Source organism: Meleagris gallopavo, chromosome 9 (genome assembly GCF_000146605.3).
Source record: "Meleagris gallopavo isolate NT-WF06-2002-E0010 breed Aviagen turkey brand Nicholas breeding stock chromosome 9, Turkey_5.1, whole genome shotgun sequence".
Lineage (NCBI taxonomy): Eukaryota > Metazoa > Chordata > Aves > Galliformes > Phasianidae > Meleagris > Meleagris gallopavo.
Genome location: NC_015019.2, coordinates 3267062 through 3281691, shown reverse-complemented (window position 1 = coordinate 3281691; position 14630 = coordinate 3267062). Strand labels below are relative to the sequence as shown.

The window sequence follows — 14630 nt, the reverse complement described above, 5'->3', positions numbered from 1 at the left end:
CAAATACCACTTGCTGATGGAGACTCCAAACGAATTTGCAATGTGTTCTGCCAGAAGTGCTTCTACTCGCATTACTGTATCACCTACACAAACACTACAAGCAAGAAGTGTCTAAAATGCTCTTTCTCATTGTTGTGCTGAAGTTGCTTTGATTCTTAGTATGTGGCTTTTTTTTTTTTCTTTACTCTCTCACATCTGTGCTGGCAAAACTTAGAGGTACTGCAGCATGGTGTGATTGAACAAATGGCTCCATTTGTTCTAAGAGCCAGCTGCCTCTGAGAGAGGCTTCAGTGTGTGCCCATTGCTCTGTATCGATGGCACAAAACTTTTCTAATGACTTCTAATAGCTTAGGAAAGCTGACTTCGATGGCCTTAGGCTAAGTTCACATGCCTTTATCACAGCTCTGGCACAGTGTATATGGTTGTCAGTGTGAGTGGGAGGTAGGTAAGAGCTTAAATAGATGGGGCAATGTGTTCTGCTTTCCTTTCAGGGTTATATGCTTTGAGCTCGAAATTCCCACAGCTGTATTTCTGTTAGTTCTATACGATAGCTTGTGAGCTGGGACAGAGCTTGGCAGATCCCCTTAACTTATATATATGACTCATTCAAAGAGAATCCAAGAGATATCCCATGGTCAGTATTTAGAATTTGATATGCCTATTTTGAGAAGCACTTTTAAAATAGTGTGTATTAATTTATTTTGCAGAATGCAGCAGTGATAGATTTGTGTTGTTAGCGAATGGTTTTGCTTTAAACTCACTGCAGGGAATGTCTTTTTGTTTCCATTTGTGGAAACAGTGCTTCGTTGTACATCCTAATGATGCTGGTCATATGATTTCTTGGGGCTTTTGTTTTAAGATGCTTGTAATTGATGCAGCTGCTTAGTGGTGTATTCCATTGTTGTGAAATACATGAGATTTACTTGGCAATGCCAACGTGCTTACCATTTTAAAGCTGTTCTGCTTAGCTTTAGTAGGAAATATTTACACCGTGATTATACTTACGTACAGGTGAAAGTAGACTAGAAATAGATGTAAGCAGGAGTTCTGCTGTCAGAGAAGTTCTGAGCTTTTGCCCTTGTAGTTGCTTAACTTTTGCAGACCCTTGAGATGTTTTTCTGTTTCCGTGCTTAAGACTATCAGCCCTACCAGGTGCTCCACGCCTACTTGAATGTATGGATCATGTGCTCTGCATTTCTTTCTGAGGGACCCCAGTCCCTGGGTTTGATGCACACTGGGTGCTCTGGGCAGGACACACATGCTGAGGTTTTCCTGCAGGTATGGATGGGACCAGAAGCAGAACTGGCTCCCAGCCATCAAGGTAGTGAGGCTATTTACCCATGGGATTGGACTCCTTTGTTTGGCTCCTTCTTCCCACTGGTGTGTGTGCCTGTTTGTCCTGTCTGAAGTCTCTTCATTTGCATGAAAGGGGAAATTAAGAAACTGCTTTAGGTTAGAGACCTTCTCCATGTCCAGGCTGTCCAATCTCATTTATAGAACACTTGTCAGCACATGGCTGTCTTGCACATATCTTGTGGTTGAATGCAGGGATGGGATGGTTTAAGTACCTGCTCCAGCTCTTAGGGTTTAGAAGTAATTAAGTTACTGCATTGCTCAGCATCTCAACCTGCTGGTCTCTTTGAATGTACAATTCTGTCTTTGCAGTGAAGGAATTTTGTTCTTGGTGAGAAAAGCAAACAGGAAGGCAAGTTTATTGGTCTGTACTAGTGGGAAACTGCAGACCTTGCTTTAGCAAGATGACAAATGAAAACTGTGATACACTGTAAGCAAACTTGACTTCACAGAATCACAGAATGGCCAGGGTTGGAAAGAACTTCAAGGATCATGAAGCTCCAACCCCCTGCCACAAGCAGGGCCACCTACCTCCACATTTAATACCTGCCCAGGGTCCCATCCAACCTGGCCTTGAGCACCTCCAGAGATGGGGCATCCACAGCCTGTCTGGGCAGCTGTTCCAGCACCTCCATCTGATCAAGAGCAAGCTGTTGTTATGAGGAAGGCTAGGTTTCATGTCACAAGAAGAAAAAATAGAATTTTTGAGGTATACAATGATTAAATCTTAAAGAGAACCTTGAGATCCAAGAAAGCAAGGATGAACAAGTGGATTTCAATCTAATTCCCTTTTCCTGATTGTTTTCTAGGATCTCATGAGTGATCTGTTCTCTTTGCCAGTTGAGTGTATTCCACACTTCATTAAATGAAGTGGAATGCTCTCCTGGAGCATCGTGGGAACTTTGATTCTTTTGAGAAAGTGACCTTATCTGATAATGCTAATGTGAGATATCCAACAGTATGGCAAGGTGAAGATCTGAGCTATCCAGCAGGCTTCTGCTGTACTGGCATGACATCCAACGCTCTGAAGTGGAAGCTCCGTTTCTGTTGAATGTTGTATTCTATATGTTGACATAATTCCGTAAGAAAATGCCAAATCTGATTTTTTTTTTTTCTTTCATTTCTTTAAAACTTTATCCATGAATCCTTTAAAAGCCCATCAGTGGAGTTACCTTTTGTGCTGCTTATCTCCTGGGAAGTGAAACCCACTCGGTGGTTTGCTCAGGTTCTCAGCCCGTGGCTACACCTTGCTGCTGCTCTCACAAGTCGAGGCAGGAATGATGTGAGGGGAGGCAGATCGCTCTCCTCCCAGCACACACAGAGGGATGTGATCCTCATGCTTCAAAGTCTCATGCTTTCAGGCTGCCTTTTAGATCTTCTGCTACTTGTCTGCCTGCACGGGAGCTGGGTGAGCCACACAAATATCTTCCTGGAGGCTTGAGTTGGTATGAGAGTGTGAATTCTGCACTAAAATGAAGCATCCAAATGCTGGGCTGTGTCCTTCTCACAGACATTGGCAGTCTCTTGGAGCAAGCCATGGGAAGGTGGGCTGTTCTTTTGCCTTGTTGATGCGAGCATCTCAGTGCCCAGCTTTCTTGTAGCTCTGCTGTTACAACACAGGCATGGTTCTGGGCAAGCTTATGGCTGCCCACAGATTTTTGAATAGAATAGAGGAAGTGAGTAGCACATCTGTTATTTAAAGAAAGCCACGAGTGGCACTGGAATCCTACACACTTTGGCACATGGTCTGTGTATTTTTATAGCCGGTTATCTGCTGAGGGGGCCAGAGTTGTAGAAGTCATTAATAGTTCATTCCTCCCACCTCCCCTCCCCAGTCAACTTTCCGTTCATTGCTTGTGAATAACTTCTATAGTAGCTATTGGAAGTTACAAAATGCCATCACATGTTAATAATGCTATTTTGTGCTTATATTGAAAGGTGTTGGTCAGAAAATAACATAACCAGCTTTGCTTTCCTCAATGTTCAATTTGTAATTTACCAGCGATATAAAAATCTAAAATTGAGCTGGGCTGTTGTGCCCAATGTTCTAAGTTTATTTGTATACAGTATTAAAAAGAGTTAATTTCCATGAGGGCCCATGTGAGATGTTTTGTATAAACTGAAGACTTGGAAAACTTCTACCTTCAAATGAGAAACTTTGGGTTTAACAGTTGAGCTATGAGAGGACTGAAGGCTAAATGTAGGCAAGTCAGCAATGTCTGATTTGCTGGGCTGCCCAAGCTGCATTGCCTTTGCTCCTTCAGTGGCTATGCAAATCAGAGCATCCTCTGGTGGGTACTTGCACTTGTTGTGGGGGAGTAATGGTAAGTGTGTAGGTGTTCACTGACTCTTCATTATACATGGGCAGTGTGAACCACTGACATCTGTAATGATAGGAAGGCTACTTTGGGATGTTTGGTAATCCAAGTGGATCTTGCCATCGTATGTCCCCTAGAGATTGTCTTTCATGGCCAAACCAGGAGTTTCATCATTTAATGGAGAGCTGTAATGAGATAAAGGTGTTCTCTGCTGTCTCAGAGTTGATGTGTTGTCAACTCAACCAGTTATCATAGTGATGTTGGTGAGCGAGTCTGTCCTGAATCTTTGCAGATAGGCTAATCTAAGTGGTTAATAACTTAAAGTAAGGCTGAATTCATGGAGGAGTTTGCAATGAGGCTCTACCTTGGTACAAATCCACACCATCTCCTTTTGCAAATGACAGTGACCCCAAGGTGTTCAGGCTTCCCACTGTAATGCCTTGCTTTTTATTAATGAAGTGCTCTTGCTGAGCTATGAATCTGATAGCAGACTTTCTAGAAGCTTACACTACTTTTGATTGATAAATTCTAGGCTTTAATACACTTTCCTAAGAAAATGTTTTAATTACTGATGAAAAGCTGTGCTCTGTGACTTTTGAGGAGTACCTCTAACTTTAGGATGTCACTCTTTTCTTTTTTTCCCTTGTAAAATAGATGCTACTATTTAAGAGCCAAATGGACCAAGACCTTGAATTCTCTGCTTTGCATACACAAAACAAAGGCAGTTTCTGTTCTTAAATCTTACTATGCTTACTGTAGACTTTCACCTGTTATTTTTGTAAGCTTTGCGGATGGGGTGGACACGGGAATAGTGAAGTAGTTAGCATCACAGGCAATATCTTACTAAGCATGTAGTCTAACTTTAGTATAGGATGGTATCGCTTTTGTGCTTGTAGCCCTAAGGCAACCTGATTGTTGTCTGTCCTCAAGGACAGAGGCTTGTGTGCAGTGTTAATACACAGTGCACGTGGCTGTCCCTGCAGGCAGGGCTCTGGGAGTTGGGTGAGAGTGTTTCCTTGGAAAGGGCTGAGCAAATAGAAGCAAGACTTGCCTTCCTTTTCCTTCACTTATCCTGGATAATGATGATGATCGTGCCGAGAGCTGTAGTTTCTTTTGGGGTGCCATTAGGGATATCGTGTCTTGGTTTGCTCTTGGATGTCGTTCCCAGGTTTGGAAGAGGCAAATGTTTTGTTAAGGGGGCTATTAACCTTGCCTCTAGCAGCTGAGACGATTGTGTGAGCTCTTCTGTGGCATGACAGCCAAAATAAGCTGGGGTGGTTTGAATAGCACAAATAATCAGCCTTTGTATCAGTTGATCCTAAGTAAATAGGTTAGAAAGTACTTAAGGGCAGCTCAGCTGGTGGCCTTCTGGCAGGGCAGTGACAAGCAGCTGAGGGTGATGAGCTCCTCTAGGGCACAGCTGTGTCCAGGAGGAGATCCAAATCCAGGACAGAGGTTCAGAAGCTAAAAGTGTGCTCGACACTTTTGTGTGGGTAAAAAGTGAGATGTAGGCTTGGCTTATTGGGGTGCAGGGTGATAACCAAGGTGCTCTTATTGTGCTGCCAGGCTGGGGATGCTGCGGGGTATGTTGTTGGGTTCTGTGCTGCTCTCTCCTGTCTTCCCTGCACGCCCCCAAAATAATCAACACTATGGTTCCAATCAGCTCCCTTTAGTAGTTTAGATTGTCTATTCATTAGTAAAATTAATAGTAGGAGGGAGTCAGCCCAGAAAATGACTGCGAGAGAAGAGTTTGTGTGGCAGCACTTCATGTTCCTGAGTCAAGAATGAATAATGGTGGAGAAAGGAATGGGGAGGAGGAAAAAAGGAGTGGGCTGGAGGGGAAAAACGCTATCTTTGTATTGACTTCATTGTCTCAGTGCCATCCCAGATGTGTCTAACAAGTCTGATGTTGTTCTAGTTTTTCACTGCTGAAGGCTTTTCATAAAGACCTCCACTGTAATGCTTGTGTGTGTCATTGGAGCAGCCTGATGCTGCTTTGCATAGATGGAGATTTATATGGGATACTCAGGCGGGGTGGTGGGAAGCCAGGATCATGTGCCCAGTTCTTAGAGGGCTTCTTGCCAGCAGAAGTCTACTTTCTGATTTCTTCTTCCTGGCTTTCTTCACCAAAATGAACCATGATACAGACTTTGTCATTCCTGGCACATGAATATTTATTCAGTTCTGGAACGGGAGTCTTTCTGACTGCGGTACATAAATGGGTATCTATAAAAGGTAAAGGAACTTGATGCATTTGACAGGAAGAGCACTTAATGAAATAAGACAGCAATAATGTATCTGACCTTCAGGTAACTCCTCTGTTTTGGTTAAGTTTGGTTAAGCTGTTGTCTAACAGAGCGTTCACTATTATTTTTTTTTTTATTAGTTTCACTGTTTTGCTTAGGTAGATGCATAACTTCCTTTCACATTGGGAAGGGCTTGTCCTTGGAGAAAATATCCCTATCCTTTCACTGAACTGTAGAAGTGCCACTAATGTATTGGTGCTAGCTGAATGTGAGCATGCAGGTTGCCGTGTGTAATGCTTTAATTTTATTTTCTGAGAGGAAACACTGGAAGCAGAAGCAGGCAGCACTGCTATCAGTGTTTCCACACTTTGCATTGGAAAGAATTAAAAAAAAAAAAAAGGACTAACCTTTGTAAATGACAGTGTTACTGAGTGCTCTTTGCATGTAGGGGTGCCTGGCTGCTTTCCCTTGGCAGTTGCTGCACTGGCTTTGTGATGTTACAAAGAAAAGCAGTGTCTCCTCTCCTCTTCTGCTCTCCAGTTGTTCCTTCCGCACAGAAAGATGACTTTCAAATGGCTGTGAAACCTTTCACTGTAACTTTATCCTGTTTCAGCTCAGTTGTAACTTGTAGTGTTTTTGTAAGCCCAGCCAGATAGCTTCCTGCTGCGACAGCAACTGTCAGCTGAATTTATAAAAGCATGCTTGGTTTAGTGGCATGATGCAAGGCATTACTTCTGCGAGGACTTCCGTACCTCCTGGGGCTTCTGTGCATTCAGTGGTTTACATAAAATGGTGGCTCTGCTTCTGATCTAGAGACTGACGAGCTTAAGTGAAAATTGGCTCTGACATTCGTCTTCAACAATACTACTGGAATTGATTTTTATTGGGAGCTGTTGTCTTGCGGAATTGCATATGAGAGATTCTGTATGCATGGAAGAAGAGCAGGGCACGACAGTAGCAAGTTAGATCAACTTTCCCTGCAGGCAAGAGCAAGGGACGTCCAATTTTCCACTCACAGTGGAGACAGCTCAAAACACTGCAGAAACCAATAGTTAGCTTTGTTGGAGATGCTGTACCTTGCAGTTCTTTAAAATAACACTTACAGTGAATAATAGTGTGCAAACGTGTGACAATTCTTTTTTCTCTTCCTGAACCTTATTCTAGATGTCAAAATTAACCTGGACTACTTGGGAATGGCGAAACATAGCCCTGGGATCCTGCCATGAACAGTAAGAAAGTTGAGATGCTTTGTCTATGCAACTAATTTGATTTAAATGGCTAAACCCCAGTGAAAGTGTTCCTGTTCAATTAACATAACTAGGCAATATATTGTATAGCTTAGGGGAGGTGTGCTTCCAGCTTCTTGTGCAGTGAAGGAGCACTACAATGAATCAGGGATGGGGTTGGTAAGCAGGGCTCTGGAGCTGGGAGGGCTGCTATGGGTGCTGCTCCATGAGATGGGAGGTGGTGGCTGTAATGCTCCTGTCATGCAATATCATAAAGACAAACAAGTTTGAAATGTGATTAGACTTATTAACAGAGGGGGGAAAAGTGAATTATGGAGTGGTAAAACTGCATTCTGAATGCAGTTGGAATTTGAGAGACCCTAAAACACCAGCTCATGAAGGCTGTCAACAGTGCAGCGTTGTGTTAGTTGTTACCTGCTCTGCTTGGGAGCTGCCTGCTATTGAACAAGAAGCTTGGTTCAGCAGTTTTTGGTCTAGCTTTTCATATCTGACTTCTGCAAGGTGTTTTCCTTGCATGAAGCATATAGTAGGAGTTGGTTACCAGGCTTCTGTATCTGAGAAGGCAAGCACCTTTAAAGACCATCTTGAGTGCTGATCAAAATAATCAGATATTTTTGTGGTGTTGGTAGTCTGAAACTTTCCATTTTGAAGGATATGTAAGTAAATATTTCTGTGTACATCATGCTCTATAGTCTTTATGTAGTCGTCTTCCTCTGTTGCAATAGGCATCCCTAAATTGATGCATAGAAAATTATTCGGCTGGATTTTTCCCAGTACAAAACAGATGATTTATGAGGGACTGTGTGGGTGAGAAGCATGCTTGTGAAGTGTAAATTTCAGCTGAGTTTGGTGCTGTTGACACTATCAGCCAGTCTTCACAGGGACAGAAATTAGAAGGCTTTGATATTGTTGAATATTGTGAATTGGTTGTAATCAATTGGAAATGAGTATCTTAACTCTTCATAGCAGTTTAAATGCCAAACATGCTCAAAATAAATGTTCGAATGAAAAATATTCACTTTCTGTTATAGAACTCTTTGACCACAACATTTTTATTTCTTTCCTGAACAGTTCTTACGTAAGGCTTTCAAAAGCTGGTTAATATAGTTGAAATGCTTGGCAGTCTTAATATCTTGAAAATTCCAGAAATCTCCTTTGGTAAAGTTCTGCAATTGCTAAATTGTAATTTTGGATCTAATTGTGTAGATTAGCTCATCTGTCAGAACAATTGATAGATGCAAAGCTGTTTGGCTCTTTGTATGTGCAAAGCTGTGTGTGCAGCACAAGGAGGCATTGTTAGAGCTGACTGCCCTCAGCCTTTGCAGAAGCTTGTGCTCTGTAGCTGAAAAGGGCAAATAATGGTCTGTGTAGTGGGGTTGAGAAAAGTTTTTAAGGATGAAAATGATTCTCATACCTCTGGCTCTTCCTTTGGGATGGTTACTGGGGCTGGAAGAGCTGGATTGGTGTTGTGCTGGTGTGCAGGGTCCTTGTATTTGGGAAGTGATGAATGTTCTGTTTCTAGGACAAGTAGCATTAGAAATCCACATCTCCTCTCCAGTGTTAATCCTGCAGTGTTACAAGTATCTGTATGATACTTAATAAGTAACGTTTTTATCTCAATTCTCATATCATAGGCTTATCATAAGCCAGTGAGTGTGCTGTGTTGTGCTGTGAGTATCCCTGTGCCCTGGTATTGCCTGAATTATGTCAGTTCAATGGCTCTTTTCTTGAGGTAGGCTCAAAATACTATTAAGCCAAGGGAAACTGATGCCTTTGAGTTGATCTGCAACTTGATGTTCTGTCCTGGAATGGCTTTGGTTGGAAAGGACCTCAAAGGCCATCTCATTCCAGTGCCATCTAGTCCTTGCTTTCTGCTTTCCCCCATTAATAGCGCTCCAGAATTAATAAGCTTCCAGGCAGTGATTGAAATCGTGCTGACTAATGTTTGTCCTAAAGCGTTTTTCCCAAGCCTTTATTTGCATATGTAGATAACTTCACGGATGTGGATTAGGTGAAGCCTGCAGGTAAAGGATGTGGCTGAATAAAGCAACAACAGGTGGGAAGGCTCTGTTGAGGGAGAAGTGATTTCCAAGGTGCCTTGTCACACGGGGACTTGAGTGGCTGCTCAAGGATTTCATTTCTCAGTGAAGCAAGTGGCTCTGATAGTCTGGTATGTAATGTAGCAGAGGAGATTTAATGTAGCAAAGAAAGCTCTTACAGCAGAAAAATGGGGGAATATGTTGTAGTGTTCTGAGCCTTTTTAGTTCTTTTGTCAGATGAGATGTACTGGCTGCTTGAAAAGCTTCTTGAACTGGAAGACTTCAGAGTACTGAAATGTGCATTGTGTTACTAGGAGGCTTTGCAGGGTCTGAACTCCTCTTACAACCTCTTGTTTTCAGTCTATAGTGAAAGTGCCTTTTGGATTAACTCTTCCTGAGCAGTAAGTGTTAATCTGCGGATTCTGGCCAACTGCAGAGAATGGAACTGTTGAAAAAAGAGGAGCAATCCATATAGGTTACGAGTTGGTTATTAACTGTGTTTTCAGGGCTTTTTGGAGGATTAAAAACCCCTCTGGTCATGATCACCATGAGCTTTTCAAAATGATGCACCTTGCTCAACTGTGATAAATAACTTCAGTTGGATGCTCTGTAGACATAGGGACTCCTTCTGTGAGTGGACTAGATTCTTTTTCCTTGAAAATGTCTGTGTACACTTGCAATTTGTAGATGGAAAACGCTAATGATCAACTTGTTAATTATTGATTATCAGGTGGTATGTGATATAGTTAATGCCACTCGAGTAATGGAACTCTGGTACTTGTTACTGTGAAAACTCCCTAAATGAAGCTGTTCTATATCCTACCTCTAAAATAAAATAAATATATGCTTAGAAGGGCACTATATATTTAGGGAGAGTCTCTTAAATGATCTATTACTTGGAGATTAAAGTTGTTCTATGTTTAAGGGCACAGTTCAATCTCAGGTGGAATCAGCTGCTGCTTTGTGTGCTCCTTGCCCAGCTGCTGAGGGTGTGCATGGGAGGCGCAGCTGGTTCCAGATGAGTGCAACCAGCTTGCTCATTTGATGGAAAGCAGTTATTTGAATTGGGCAGTGGTTTTCTGTGAACTGTGCAGTTGGTTGATGTATTACATTTGGTGCAAATTGTAGTTAAGTCAGACTAAGTTTGTGGAACTACATCCGTAGTTACAGTTCCCAAGCTAGAGCTCAGCCACTTGCTCACTGTTAGTTTAAATGTCCGGTGTTTTCCAGCAGTTCTGTTCTGTTGTGGTTCTATGGACTGCAGTTCTGCTGTAGATCAGGCTAAATCAGAGCATCTCCTGGCTCTACAACTTCTGAACATCATTTGAAACTAATTTAGAAACCTCAGGCTAGAGGACAGACCTTAAGAAACACATCAAGCATATTTCTCATGTTCATTCCATGCTTTGTATGCTCGTGTTTGTCCATTGAGAATGTGTGGCCTTTCCTATGTCATGGCTTCTTACACTGTGCCTTTGGTGCATTCTTTGACATGCCTTGCATCGCTCATTCTGTCTCTAAAGAGCTGGCTGCTGAAGCAAGCCACCCACAGAAGCCTCATTTATCAGCTTGGAAAATTTCAGAGCCTTCTAGCAGGTATTGGAATGCATGCATGAAAATGCAACCATTTCACAGGGTGTCTGCCACATGTGCACTGGTGTGTGAGCAGTACGTGGTTTGGTTTTCTTGTGTGTGGTCAGCATTAGAAGTAGCTGAATTTGGCTGTGAAGTGCTCAACGATTTTACACGGGTCTTAACCACACCACTCCTAAAAGTCGTATTCAGAAACTCACGCTGAAGGTTGTTAACAACAAATGTGATGGGTATGTACATTTATGTATCTGAAAGAATGATGGCAGAATGTGTGGTTTTTGCTCAAGGAAAAAATATGGAGAAGCAGCAAAATGAGCAGCAGCACCAGCAAAGCAGCACAGAGCAGAGATGTGAGGCAGCTGTGCAGCAGGGAGGGCTTCAGCCGCCAGCTCTTGTTGGGGAGCAGTTAATGCCAGTGATCTTTTTTCCTTTCTGTGCTCACAGAGAGTAGCTGTCAGGCTGTGAGGAGAGGTGTGAATTCCTCTTGTTTGCGTTAGGTGAGGAGGATCAGTGGTGAGGGTGTACCGGTGATAGCAGCTCTGTTGTTGAAGTTGAAAAGAAGCCTTGCCAAGTATGGAGGAAAAGGGTTCACGCGTAGCTTGAACCATCTGAATTTCTGTGATAATGAGGTTGGCAATTAGAGGCAGGTTTCAGTTATCAATTTCACCACCTGTACGCATCAGCTTCCCCACCCTGCACTGTGCTGTTCTCTTCTGTAATCTTGAGCTTTCTGTAGTGTAAAGGAAGACAGTGTGTGACATTCCGTTACATTTTCTGTTGTACGCCAGCCAAACAGCCCCAACCAAGGAGCTGCTTCTGTTCTCTCAGCAGTTCATTAAGAAAAAGCCTCACATTCAAAAGCAAGAACTCAGCTTTCACTTCACGATGTAGCTGGCTTGGCATCCTCTCACCAGCAGAGCAGTAGGAGCAGATCACAGAGAAGCCACTCTGCTCAGATCTCACCCCAAAGAAACCTGTGGGTGAGGAGAGGAGATGTGCAGGGGTGTCACTGGCAAAGTCAGCCTGGCTCCTGGTTTGAATTCAGGTGACAGGTTTGAGGCCAGTTGGACAGACTACTGACTGAGTAGTCTGGTACTCCGTACTACTTAGCTCTTTCTGGAAGAAGGGAGAACCTGTATATTCAGGAATTCAGGTTAAGTTTTATCAGGCACACTGCGAGGTTGCTGTGCACCATTATTGTGTTTTGCTCCAAAACCAACTTTAACAAACTTGCAGCTTAGCTGACTTGGAGTAACCTATCTGGGGAAAATGTGGAAAGGAAGGATGGAAACAGTTACTTTTCATTTTTAATTTGTAATGGAAAGGTCAGATTTTTTTTTTTCCTAATCTTCAGTCAATCTAGTGTGAGCGTGGCATTAATTCACACAGATAAGCAGCCCTGATGAAGACCCCATCAAGAGGATGTTGCTTTGGCCTCACAGAGGAGATGTGTGGAAACTTGTATAGCTATAAATACAAAATCATCTGTGTATTTGCCCAGGATCAGGCCAACCTCATTTACTCAGAGTTAATTTAGTCCTAACCTGTTTTATGATGGAGAGGTAGAATCATATCCTATTCACTGAGTAGACATGTTTAGTAGAGGAAAACCTGGATTTGGTTTGAACCAAGGATGTCCCCAGGTGCAGGGACACCAGGAGCCAAGAGGCACCTGATTCTACCAGCTGTTCTCCTGTTGGTGGATGGGAGCAGCTGAGCTGGGTGCTCACTCTTATAGCGCACTTAAAGGTGTAGGGCACACATTGAATTCATAATTCATGCTCACAAATATTATGTGCAAATGTCTCCTGCTAAATGTCTCTGATTTGCTTTAGCAAAATCCACTTTTAGGTGAATTCCTATTCTAGCATCTCCTGTGGCTTGCTCTTTGGACTCAGAATTTTGGTTGTGATGGCACAGAGCACTTGTAGGAAAGGTTGATCTGCAGAAATTTTTTTTATTATACGTCAACTGCCCTGTTTCAAGTCTTGATGTAGGTTTACTGTTTTGTGGATGTATCTAACAATGCTCGTTTACTTCTGAGTGCTAAAAGTGGCAAGAAATTTCTTCTTGGGGCTGTGAAGGAGTAGTGAGTTGTTTCAAAGAAGCACTCAATTCCTACAGCTACGACTTCTCTTACAGTTCACTTGTGCCCAACAATGTGAAATCTACAGAAGGCTGAAAATCAAATTGTGGCTTTTCTGTGGGCACTGCATAGCTTAGATTTTGTAATGCTTACTGCTAAAGGATGTCAGCACATTTAAATATTACAGCTTTATCGTTGTATCCTCAATTAGAAGTGAGTTCATAGACTTACAGATAGGCTGCAGCCTTTCATTCTGATTAATAGCTGTAAGATATTGTACCCATGAGACATTAAAAAACCAACTAACGAGGCTGTCACCCTTTGATCAACTATATTAGATCTCAAAAGTGGAACTCATTAAATTTGCATAGAAGAGGCCAAAATTTTAAAGTGTCTTGTACAGAAATCATTTGAGCAGCATCTCACCCTTAAAATAGTGGCTTTAATGTGTTGCAGCTTCCATTTTAGCATGTGTTCATGGGATAGGCAGGCTCAGGAACAACTGGGTTAAACCAGGAGATTATTTGAAAAATCTAGGGCATGTGCTCTCTCTCGGTTCACTTGATTAGTTTTCATAATTCACCCTTTTTTTTTCCTGCAGCAAGGAACAGTATCATACATGCAAGCAGGAATGTTTTCTGCTTCTTTCTGTTTGTAACTTTCTACAGTACAATTAAATGGGGAAGAAGTCATATGGTGTGTGATTGTTTAGTGTAAATCTTGGTTTGTTTTGTGAAAATGCATAAATGCATGGGGTCTGAGCAGCAAAATGCTCTTTATGGATGTTTGTCTGTGACTTTTTGCTTTAATGCTGTTCTGTTTGGCTGCAGGTGCATGAAGAACTGAGGAGATAGTTCTGCTCATCAGAGATGATGTGGAGAGACACTTTGTGAGTAACAAACGGGGTTCTTAAATATAAATATGGGAGTATTTCCTTCCTGTTTTAGAGTAACTGCTGCCTGTCTGGAGTTATCATTGGTTCTGAAAGCTGTGACTATAGAGCCTTTGTGGGAAGCGTAGGCAAAAGCTCAATGTCCAAATAAAGAGCTGGAGGACTAAGCAGTAGAATCCGTATGGTTTCATAAATGATTAACTGTCATACTTGTCTATAATGATCAGCCTACCAAAGGCTCTCTCTGTTGGCCATGGAATGTGCTGTAGATATTGGTGAGAATCTCTGATGTGTGCCCTGTGGGAGCCCTTAGCAGGGTTAACAAAGTGCTTGGGGAATTATTTTTACCATGCATAGGGCACTACTTGCTTAATATGACTTGGTTATCAATGCTTTATTATCCTTGTCTAATTTTGATTGACAGTCTGATACGTTCCATCCAAAGAAGATGGAGCAGAAGCTTTCTTGGAAGCTTACAGTTTGTTTGCTGCAGTATAGCAGTGTTCTGATACCATGAAAATGTCCCCAAAACGTGTTAGGAAAGGAAGAACCTCTGATAAAATCACACCTGAATAAGAACTCTCTTGCCTAATTTCCAGTTGAGAATTAAAAAATATTTCAGGATTTTCTGTGATAGTCTTCAGGCTTTTTAAATATAACATGAGGAATGTGGTCTTGAGTGGTTTCTTTTGAGCCATAAGCTTTTATACTCTGGATCTACTGCTTTTTTCAGATGACGATTATATAGGGGAATGGTGCATCTGTGGACAACCTCAGTGCTTTTCTTGGTACTGAATAGTTAAAATTCAAGTTAGAAGATAGCTGTTACTACAGATACCTTGAATTCTTGGTGTGT

The 14630-nt window shown here is 42.2% G+C and overlaps 1 protein-coding gene across 2 annotated transcripts in view; it reads left to right on the top strand.

Annotated features, from left to right (window-relative positions):
• Positions 1-14630, top strand: part of LOC100549782 (kelch-like protein 13) — a 66826-nt gene that overhangs the window by 1584 nt on the left and 50612 nt on the right. The window contains exons 2-3 of one of the 2 annotated variants that reach the window (XM_010715176.3): positions 7082-7146; positions 13713-13771. In XM_010715176.3, coding sequence (XP_010713478.1) covers positions 13752-13771 — 20 coding nt within the window. In that variant the 5' untranslated portion in view covers positions 7082-7146; positions 13713-13751. The remainder of the gene's footprint in view (positions 1-7081; positions 7147-13712; positions 13772-14630) is intronic. The other variant, XM_010715178.3, reaches the window with a different exon arrangement.